Below are 12,027 nucleotides of genomic sequence, written 5' to 3' on the forward strand. Positions count from 1 at the left end.
ACAACTTTAATGGAGTTAGATTCATTATATTGGAGTCAGATAAACAAATGAATGCACATCATCCTTCAACTGCTTTTTGTTCTGATTATTGGTTCAAAATAGCAGCGTAAGCTTCAAGCCTTATAATTGCCTTCTCTTCTACTACACACTCAAAATTATCAACTTTTTCTTCATAAAAACATTAAAAACCTAGGCAGCTAAGGAAAAGGAACTGAACACAATGGAATGAAATGAACATTGAAAGAAGAGTCTTAGAAAATAAAATAAAAACCCTGATCCAGACACGATAACAGGGTTAATTTATTGGCAGTAATGACCATAAAGTCAGAATCCTAGTTTCTGTATGCTTTCTGACTTGGCAGTTTCACTTATTTATTTACAAAAACACTTCTTCACATGACAGGTTTTAATAACAGAATAAGCATATTTTAACATATATAAAACATAACTTGCAGTGCCAAAAATGTAAACATGAGATATTATGGCTTTAGGTGAGGGTTTAACATTGTTATAGGACCAAACACACACTATAAGTGGAAAATATAGTAGTATAGCATTAACAAATAACTTCTATTATCGATTATCGGGACCAAGTTATGCATTTATAATATACATCCCATTATACGAAACTAATTAATTCTACCACAACCAAAGTTTCATATAAAAACAGCTCAGATCATCAGTTTGGGTTGCTTATACTGCTACCCTCACAGTCTGAGGCATCCATATGTGCAGATTATAATACTGTAATTGTGGTTATGATGTTTTTTTGTTTTTTTTATGAGAGTATTCACATTCATCATTATTAAGGATAAATAGGAAAAAGTCACTGACTGCCTAACATTAAGCCCACATAGTGGAAAATATATTGCGTAACAGTGCACAATGACATTAACCATAGTTTATAAAAGTATTGAGTAATAATAACAATAATTTTTATAATAATAAATACAATAGAAAATAAATGTCTTAGAAATATTCACTTTCATACAACATATTTAATTCCTAAAGCCATAAACAATTGCAGTATTAGCAGCAAAACCCAAGTGGTCCCAGGATACATGAACCCTTAAATACACAACAAATGTATGCATTTGGGGGGAAATATTAAAACATTAATATTGAATAAAACACTAGAATAATATTACCACTAGATACAAATACAATCTCCTAAATTTTAGCTATATTATATAATTACATAATTTCCTCAAATGTATTTGCTTTTGTTGTTGTTATTTCTTTATATATTTATTCATTTAGTTAATTTTATAATGATTTGTTCCCCTAATAATAAGGATTTTTTATATTACATTTTAATCCACTTAATAATTTTGGTTCCGTAAAGATCGGTGACAGATTTAGTGAGTCTCTAGACCGATTGATAGATTGTCTGTAAACCGAAAAATCATGAATTCCGTATTTGTTTGTTATTTAAAAAAACCCGCTTATAAGAGCCATTTGCTGTTTTGCTGTTGGTTTGTTGTTGTGTGCATTACAGCGATGACAACACAATATAAATGTTGAGGCATCCAGTCTTTCTTTCTCATAAAATTCAATTCAGACTTTGAACTCGCAGCTGTAGATTCAGCAGCAGCAACACAGGAAACATTCAGAATATTTCAAAATTGTGTTCTGCATCAGCATAAGAATATGCTCATAAATTAACAAATAGGTACAAAAATGAACAAATGAATATGTATTCTGATGAAACATGATCGTACTATTATACACAGAATATTAATACCTCATTTATTCTGCAGCATAAAGACAATTAAGTAATTTTGCCCATGGTGTTTTGAAACCTATAATCAGGAAAAAATGAAGGAAAACTGATATAGTCTTTATGCTGTGTATATTGTGTTTAAAAAAGCATTATTTAGTGGAACTATATCTTGTACAATGACACTGATACACTTTAACACTAGTGGCAAAACCATTTGACAGCCTTGAAAAGCATGACAGCGGCTATCGAAAAGTTATGACAACTAATACATTAGCTGACAACACCGGCTTCCAGACAACATCAGATGTGTGCAACCCTTGCCTTGACATGCACAAACATCCTTCTTCACGAACACAATCTGGCGCCTTCTCTCTTGATTTAGAAATTTCATGGCAATAGCAGATCTCTTGGTATGAAAACTGAAGCTCCTCTAGGAGTTAAAATTCATTGTCCAGGCTCTGCAGGAAGGCGGCTTTCATAGAGACTCAAGGCATGATGCACAAATTCATATTGTTCCTCAGTCTGGATCATACCACCCCTGCGGAAAAAAACAGCACACAATTACAGGTGAGTCTCAATTTTATGAAAATCTTGTTTTGTCAGGTACATTATTATACTGATAAATGCCATGTTATTGTTTTTGCTGCTGAAAGCAAAGGTAGTTTTTATGACATTTGTTTTTCCAAAGAGTGATACCAAAGATTTGATATTAAACATAATTAGACTATCTTCTTGTTTCAAAAATTATATTTTGTGGTAACCTTACAGAAACAAAGATGTCCTGAGCCTGAGTCAGATTGGCTTCATTCCAAATCACAGAACTACTGACCACATTTACACCCTACACACCCTATCAATAAACACGTAACACAGACCAAAAAACGGAAAAATATTTGCGTGCTTTGTCAAAAAAAAAAAAAAAAAGAAAACGCTTTTGATTCTATTTGGCACAACAGATTATATTACAAACTTTTACAAAGTGGTGTAGGGGGTAAAATTTATGATATTATAAAATCAATATATTCGAACAACAAATGTGTTCCAGACAAAGAGCGACCAAAGGGATATACCATCATACCTCAACAGAGAAGGAAAACTCTGTATAGAAACCCTCGTGAGCCACTGCCTTGTGGTTAGCTCCAAGGAAAACAAAGGCTAAGGGAGTAAACCCCAACAGAAAATCAGGAGTGGAGCCCCTCAGGTGGATGGTGAAGGAACTTGTCACCATCCGGCAACTCCTGCAGCTGCGTTGACACTGACTGTATTGGCTCACCTTTCTGCCAGACCCTGCCAGCAAAGCCGAGAGGGGGGTCCTGACGTCTGGGCAACCCAGGATCTCCATATTATTAGCCCAGGCCTGCACCTGGAGAGGTCACTCCAGCTGCACTGTCTCAGTGCAGAAACAACACGGGGAGCAGCAGTCTATCAGTGGCTCATTTGGCGTCGAGCCGGGCGCTAGGGGTTGCTCCCGACGGTGGGAGGAACCATCGTGCTCCATTGGGTCGTTACCGCCCGCCTTAACCCGGGCAGCCCCCGGGCAGTTAGGTACTACCCCGCCACAACCTGCTTGCTTCATCGGGTGCATGGAGCTTAGACAAAATCGACAGGCAGGTTGTAAAACCCAGCACCAGGAAATAATCAAAAGACCAAAAAATCACCAGCCCTGCGGCTGGCAACTTGGAATGTCAGAACATTGTGCCCTGGCCTCTGTGACGATCTTCAGCAAGTTGACGACGCTAGAAAAACCGCTATCATCAATCACGAGCTGTTAAGGCTCAACATCGACGTTGCCGCCCTTCAAGAGACACGTCTTCCATCCAGTGGAGGTCTGAAGGAGAGAGACTACACTTTCTTCTGGCAAGGACTGGAGCAAGACAAGCGCCGACTTTATGGGGTCGGCTTTGCAGTGCGACATTTTCTCTTAACATCAGTAGAACCTCCTTCTCAGGGGACTGAGCGTATCCTCTCCCTCCGTCTCACAACCTCCTTGGGACCCTTGCACATCTTCAGCGTCTACGCCCCCACACTATGCTCCACAGCTGAGGATAAAGATGCTTTCTACTGCGAACTTGAGGCCAAAATTGCGAAGATTCCATCGAAAGACAACCTGCTCATGCTCGGAGACTTCAATGCCCAGGTGGGCGCTGACTACATCTCCTGGCCACACTGCATTGGACATTTTGGCGTTGGCAAGCTTAATGAGAACGGACAGCGACTACTTGAGCTATGCTCTTACCACAACTTGTGCATTACCAACACCTTCTTCCCCACCAAGCCCCACCACAGAGTGTCTTGGAGACACCCCAGATCCAAACACTGGCACCAGCTTGACCTTATTGTTACTCGGAGACCCATGCTCAAGCATGTGCTCTTCACTCGCACGTATCACAGTGCTGACTGCGACACGGACCATTCCCTGGTCAGCAGTAAGGTGCGCTTCCAACCTAGACGAGCCCATTGCTCGAAGCAGAAGGGCCGCGCTCGCATCAACACGGCAAGAACATCAGTGCCAGAGCTGCGGGAACGCTTCGCCAGGGCCATTGATGAGGCCCTGGAGGACTGCCCAGTAGACAGTGTTACGATGCGATGGGAGTACATCCGTGACACCGTGTACAAGGTCGCCTCAGACACCTTCGGGAAGAAGGTGAAAAAGAGTGAAGATTGGTTTGTGGCAGGGATCGAGGTGCTGGAGCCTGCCATCACTGCAAAACGTACCACTCTCCTTGAGCACAAGAGACAGCCTTCTACAAGGACATTGGCTGCCTTCAGAGAGGCACGTAATAACACCAAGAGGATTGCCCGAAAGTGTGCAAACGACTACTGGCTGAAGTTGTGTAGTGATATTCAGACTTCGGCAGACTGTGGTAATATCCGAGCCATGTATGAGGGCATGAAGAAAGCGTTTGGTCCCAACCCCATCAAGACTGCTCCCCTAAAATCTACTTCCGGCGAGATTATTACAGATCGCCGAAAGCAGTTGGAGAGATGGGCTGAGCACTACCAGGAACTGTACTCAAGAGAGAACCTTGTTACTGACACAGCCATTCGAAATACCACGCCTCTGCCCATCATGGAGGAGCTTGACTTGCCACCCTCCATCGAGGAACTTGGGAAGGCCATCGATTCACTGGCCTGTGGGAAAGCACCAGGCAGTGATGGAATTCCACCAGAGATCATCAAGGCAGGAAAAGTGATCTCTCTTCTCGGCCACCTCCACAACCTCCTGCTCAAATGCTGGGAAGGGGGCATCATACCCCAAGACATGCGAGACGCTAAGATCCTCACGCTCTATAAGAACAAGGGCGATCGCAGTGACTGCAATAACTACCGTGGGATCTCCCTCCTCAGTGTTGCGGGGAAAGCCTTTGCACGTGTCATCTTTAACCGCTTACAACTGCTCACCAATCGTGTGTACCCGGAGTCGCAATGCGGGTTCCGAGCAAAACGGTCAACAATTGACATGGTGTTCACCCTTAGGCAGCTACAGGAGAAGTGCCGTGAGCAGAGACGTCCCCTGTTCCTTGCCTTTATAGACCTGACCAAGGCGTTCGACATGGTCAGTCGGACTGGCCTTTTCACTCTCCTACACAGGATTGGATGCCCCCCCAAGCTCTTGAAGCTGATTATATCATTTCATGAGAACACGATGGGCACAGTCCAGTATGGCGAGTCATCCTCAGACCCCTTCCCAATCAGGTGTGGTGTGAAGCAGGGGTGTGTTCTGGCGCCAACACTCTTTGGCGTATTCTTTTCCCTGCTCCTGCGCTATGCCTTCTGCAACTCCGAAGATGGGATCTTCCTCCATACTAGGAGTGATGGGAACCTCTTCAACATCGCCTGCCTCAGAGCAAAGACTAAGGTCCGCAGGGTACTCATAAGGGAGATGTTGTTTGCAGATGACGCTGCTCTTGCTGCACACACTGAGGGTGCCCTCCAGCGACTTATCACTCGCTTTGCAGATGCATGCACAGAGTTTGGCCTTGCCATCAGCCTCAAGAAAACCGAAATATTGGTTCAAGATGTCGACACCACTCCTGCAATCACTATCGGCGACCACACCCTGGAGGTAGTGGAGAATTTCACCTACCTTGGCTCCACCATCTGCAGCAACCTATCCCTGGATACTGAGCTCAATATAAGGATAGGCAAAGCAGCCACCGCCATGGCTCGACTAGCAAAGAGGGCTTGGGACAACATTCTGTTGACACTCAAAACAAAACTGATGGTGTACCAAGCATGCGTCTTGAGCACCCTCCTCTATGGCAGTGAAGCTTGGACTCTATATTCTCGCCAAGAGCAAAGACTGAATGCCTTTCATATGCGCTGCCTCAGACGACTCCTGAGTATCACCTGGCAGGATCGTATCACAAACATAGCCATCTTGGCTCAGGCAGGTATGCCAAGTATGTTCACCATCCTTACACAGAGGCGACTGCGCTGGCTTGGCCACCTGTGCAGGATGGATGATGGTCGTATCCCAAAGGACGTTCTGTACGGGGAGCTTGCCACAGGAACACGACCAACTGGACGGCCAACCCTGCGCTATAAGGACGCCTGCAAGCGAGACTTGAAAGCGTGCAGCATCTGCCCAGCTGATTTGGAAGCAGTGACATTGGACCGCGAAAATTGGCGATCCACCGTTAAGACTGGTGTCCTTCTAGCTGAAGAAAAAAGAGCAATGCAGTGGGAGGAGAAGAGGACCCGCCGGCAGCAAAGCGTTCAGCCTGCCCCCACTGACACCACCACTGCTTACACTTGTAGCAACTGCCAGCGGTGCTGTCGCTCCCGTATCGGACTCTACAGTCATAGCAGAGTCTGCAACCAAACCACAGACTGACCTGGGTGCAGATTCTAAACCATTGTCTCTCGAAGACAGAAGGATGCCAACAACAACAACAACAATATTCGAACAACAAATGTGCAATACGAATTGGCAAAAAACACAGAATTCTTCACCCAGAAAAGAGGAGTGTGGCAGGGCTGTAGCCCGAGTCCAACGCTGTTCAACATTTACATGAATGAACTAGCGGTGCAGTTGGAACAGTCTACAGGCCCTGGACTCATTCTACAAGACAAAAGCATCAAGCTCTTGCTGTATGCAGACGACCTGGTGCTGCTGTCACCCACTGCATCCGTATGGGACAGACATCCAACAGAAGCCCTACACACAACATTCTGCAAAATTATTCTAAAATTACAAAGGAAAACACCTAATAATACATGTAGGGCAGAATTAGGCCGATTCCCATTGATTGTTAATATGCACAAAATATCCCTCAAATTCTGGATGCATTTAAAATCAAGTCCCCTCAGTCAGCTGGTTCTGAGACTTACTAACCTGACTAATTCTACTAACACTAACCAGTCTCAGACCAGAACTGCTTCTCACACAAACATCAGAATAAACCAAATTCTCAAACAGTCTAAAAATAAATCAGTTCAATCAGAGACCTCTACTTAAACAAATTCACTAACTTAATAAAGAAATTTACAGCCATGACTGAAATAGAACAGATAAAGATCATATTAGGACAGGAATAGACAGCAGCACTGGCATGTGTGTGTATGTTAAAACACTGTGGTATCAAATGTTGACACATATTCTAATTTGTTATACTGTTAATTTGTACAATTAATTTAATTTGTACATTTCAATTTAAGTTATGTTATAATATTTTATTATTTTGATGTCTTTTATTATTCTATGTATTCCAAGCTTTGGCAATATTGTATTATGTACAGTCATGCCAATAAAGCCATTTTGAATTTGAGTTTGATAACATACATTTTTACCAGCATTTTATTCGCAATTACAGCCAGCCAACTGCCCCTCTGATTCCCTTGACCTCCACCACGATGTTCAGGTGGTTGAGCGCAGCCCGCATGAGACCGCATTCTCCAAACTCAAGAGCTGCCTTGTTCCAGCTCTATTTTTGTTGCCCCTGATTCCTCTCATCAGTTTGTGGTGGAGGTCGATGCATCAGAGCTGGGGGCTGGCACGGTTCTCTCCCAGCGCTCTTCTGTGAATGGCAGGTGCATCCGTATTTTGTCACCCACCGAATGCAATTACGACATTGGTAATAGAGAGTTGCTGGCAGTCAAGCTTGCCTTGGAGGAGTGGAGTCATTGGTTGGAAGGTTCAGGGGTACCTTTCATAATCTGGACCGAACATAAGAACCTAGAGTAAATCAGATCTGGGCAACTCTAGGCAGGTCAGGTGAGCTCTTTTTTCCAGTCATTTAGAATTTTTCCATTTCCTACCGTCCGGGTTCCAAAAACACCAAACCCGACACGTTGTCCAGTGTTTTTGACCAATCTGAAAGCCTGCATTCTCCCGAGCCCATCCTGTCACATAGATTTGTGGTTTCAATGGTAACTTGGGAGATTGAGTCGAAGGTCTGCGCTGCCTTAGATGGGGTAATGCCTCCACCTGGGTGCCCACCAGATCGTTTGTTCATGCCTGAGAGTTTATGGTCCGACGTCATTCGATGGGGTCATTGTTCTAAGGTGGCTTGTCATCCGGGAGTGAGTCGTACCATGTTTCTCATAAAGCAAGGGTTCTGGTGGCAAGCTATGACTCGCAACATACGTCGTTTTGATTTGGCCTGCTCGGTTTGTGCCAGTTGTAAGACTTCAAATCAACCCCCTGCTTGACTCCTTCAATCGCTGTCATTTCCTTCGAGACCCTGGTCCCACATTGCGCACCAACTGTAAACTTGCTCCTAAATTAATTTGCCCATTTACTGTCACCAAGATTCTTAGTCCAGTGGCAGTCCAGCTCAATCTTCCTCCGGCATACAGAAGTCATCCTCTCTTTCATGTTTCTAAATTACAGTACGGAAGAGAGGAGTTGGGTTCCTGCTAGAGACATTTGGATCACATTGGATCTTTACCTTATCGATGATTACAATCGCCAGGCAATTTCCCCTGGGAACGCCAGGAGGTGCTCTTAGGGGGAGGAGTACTGTCACGGTTCACGGGTCTGTATGTACATTCTGACATGGCTTTGTTGTGTTTCTGTCACTGGTTTGATTGCTCGTCAGCGTTGCCTAGCTACTAATTGTGCTGACGAGCTAATCAGACTAAGCGTACCTGCAGCTCGTTATTGTCACCCATATCTAGTCTTGTGTTTGCTGTGTTCCTTGTCAGATCATTCTTGTGCTCATGTCTTGCCATTCTGTTCCATCAGTATTCTCTCGAGTCTTCTGTTCCTATGTGTTTGCTTCCTGTTTGAGTGTGGATTACTGGCTGCCTTGCAGTTTCAGGGAATTGACTGACATCATTGCAATCCAGAGATGGGGGACTCGAGTCACATGACTTGACTCGAGTCAGACTCGAGTCGCAAATTTAAGGACTTGAGACTTGCTTGACTAAATTAAGAAAATGACTCGACTTGACTTTGACTTGAGATCCAATGACTCGAGACTTGACTTGACTTGAACTGTATGACTCGAGAATGACTTGATATACATTTTTATATAAATCATCGCAACATCAATTGATGAACAAAATGAAAGCAACGGAACCATTGACGCCAGTCATCAGATTCTGCGCGATTGCGTGACGCTGCACAAGCCCAGAAAAAACATACATCGCGGTGAGCTCGCTAAATACAAAAACATTTCCCAGCATCGTTTCTTTTTGGATATAAACACTAGAAATTGACCATATTCATACAAGAAGATTTGCTGTACGCATAATAACAGGCAAGGGATATCGGACGACCATCACAACCTCGAACAGTCGAACTTCATTCACCACGTCTAAAAGTAAGCTATGGCTTGTTTAACCTGTTTGTTATAGTTAATTTGACTATCTTTAAATCTAGAGAGAATATTGGTAAAAACAGCATGCCTCTTTATACACAATTATGTTTTCAAATGTAGCTTAATGTTGTCAATATTCAAATGATAATTAATGATGGCATATGTTTTCTATAACATTTGCCACATTTCTTTCCAATCATGCTTTAAAGCCAAATATGTCGTTCTTTCCAATGACAAAAAACAACATAGAAAACTGTTAATGTTTTGTCGTGTTTTATGTTTCTCTTAAAGCAGGGTTAGATGTTATCAGGGGTTTGGGGGCAAAATGCCAGCAGAATTAATATGCACGCAAAATTCAAAATGTGGTGGAAAAATTGCCCTAGTATGAGTTATTTTTATAATTAGCCTATAACATATGGGATTAAAAAATATTTCCAGAATATTGGCGCGATTGCAAATGTGATAATGATTTTATAAAACAGTTCAGTAAAAAAAAGAGTGAATATTGTGATGTGACATTTTAGACATAATATTCCAAATATTCTCTGTTTTTGCTCTATTTCTCCAATGACAATAATTCCAAACAAGCCACAGAAAGAGTTATGCGTATTTGTGATTCAGTGACCTAGTTGCTTAGTTCCAGAACGAATCTGCCGTTTTGAACAAATCAGTTGAATGAATTCTATGACTCGTACATTAAGACGGTGATTTGGCGCCACCTATTGGCGGTTTTAACTTCATAATTAAAAATATATAACTTCTATAAAGGGGATGCCAGTTTGAAGAATGCCATTTGGTGGCATAGGAACCATTATACTTGAATTGTGAATTGTTTAATACCTTTTAATGGTCTTCTGCAATGTTTGAGGCATATTTATTTTTTCACGCTTTAATGTTGGCCTAATTTCAGTTACATTTACATTTTAGGCTCTGTAGTTTGAAATTTTATTTATTTCATTTTTTAGATTTTTATTGTAGTAACCACTCAGCTGTATGCGGAAATGCATATTTAAAAAAAATGTTGCAAATAAAACCATAGTCCACAACTTCTGTAGTTTTAACTTATTTTAGTATATAAATTCAGTGAAATCATCAAACGTTTGTATGACTTGCCAGTGACTTGTGACCCAAGCTACGACTTGACTTGACTTGCTTGACATAAAGCAGTGACTTGACTTGGACTTGACTTGCTTTTCACAAAATTGACTTGGACTTGCTTGAGACTTGAAGGTTAAGACTTGAGACTTGCTTGTGACTTGCACATGTGTGACTTACTCCCACCTCTGTTGCAATCTCTTCGCTGCCAAGGCCTGCTGCTATCTCTGCATGACTACATCTGACCACCCTGCATTGCTTATTTTTCCTGTTTATTTAAAATAAACTGTTAATTTGCATTCGTGACTGGATCCTGTGTTTTTCCCCAAACAGTTGGAATATGTTAATGTTGATATTGAAATATTCCTGTGTAATGTAATCAGCATAATCTGAAAAGACTAAGACACAGTTTTCCCTCTATTCACAGTGAAAATACTGGAAATTCTTGCTCTTACCATTTATTATACTGCATTTATAGTAATATTGGATGTGTTAAGTAATGTTCTTAGTCTTTCCGTCCTGTGGCAGTTTACGTGGAGTTAAAAGCAAGATACAGTTTAATGTGTAACCAAAATACCAGCCTGTAGGCTTTCTCTCTAACGCTTCACCTCCTCCAGCTCCACCTGCCTAGATCTGCTACGGGATTTATGTATGTCTATTTATGCAGCAGCATATCTCACATGCTCACAGCAGTGTGTCTGTGTATCTATTAGTAGTAGCAAGTCCATACTTGCTCTGCAGCTGCAGCAATAATCAACAGCAGTATTCAGCAGCATTGGAGATCTAGTATGCCAAGACCAAATACATTAAAGGGGTGGTATAATGCCCTTTTCACAAGATGTAAAATAAATCTCTGATGTCCCCAGAGTGTGTCTGTGAAGTTTTAGCTCAAAATACCCTGCAGGTATTTTTATATAGCATGTTAAAATTATCACTTTCTGAGGGTGAGCAAAAACACTTCGTTTTGTGTCTGTCCATGCAAATGAGCTGTTGCTCCCGGCACAGGGGGCGGAGCTTCAACAGCTTGCACTCACACAGACATGCACTGAAAATTTCAAAAACTTTTGTTCCTTTTAGCCTTTTATGTTCAAACCGGAGTCAGACAATGATGGAGAGACTCAAGAAGAAGTCACAACATGTAAACAACATTTCTGAATGGTTAGTTGATGAATTTATGTAGCTTATATGTAGTTATCTTCTAGTCATTGATTAGCATATTCTGTCATGATAATCTATAAATCGTGTTCCGGGGGCGGGGTTTATGTACATTTTAGGGTTCATGATGTCACTAACCCGGGAGGAAGCTTGTGTAGTCCCTACTAGCCATTTATTGTAGTCCTTAAAAAGCTTTTTCTTTAAAAGCAAATATCTCCCTTTGCCTTGAACTTTGAGCGTTGGAACTTTGCAGATGTTGTTTATGCTCAAACAGCAACATTACACACT

At 42.1% G+C, this 12,027-nt stretch overlaps 1 protein-coding gene across 1 annotated transcript in view; it reads right to left on the reverse strand.

The window, feature by feature from the left end:
* Positions 1 to 259: 259 nt before the first annotated feature.
* The window catches only part of ptprr (protein tyrosine phosphatase receptor type R), a 40,619-nt gene continuing 28,851 nt past the window's right edge, over positions 260 to 12,027 (reverse strand). The window contains exon 13 of the mRNA XM_082168572.1: positions 260 to 2,261. Within this exon, the coding sequence (XP_082024698.1) occupies positions 2,168 to 2,261 (94 nt within the window). The 3' untranslated portion in view covers positions 260 to 2,167. The remainder of the gene's footprint in view (positions 2,262 to 12,027) is intronic.

This window comes from Leuciscus leuciscus, assembly GCF_965113295.1.
Source record: "Leuciscus leuciscus genome assembly, chromosome: 4".
In the NCBI taxonomy this organism is placed as follows: Eukaryota; Metazoa; Chordata; class Actinopteri; order Cypriniformes; family Leuciscidae; genus Leuciscus; species Leuciscus leuciscus.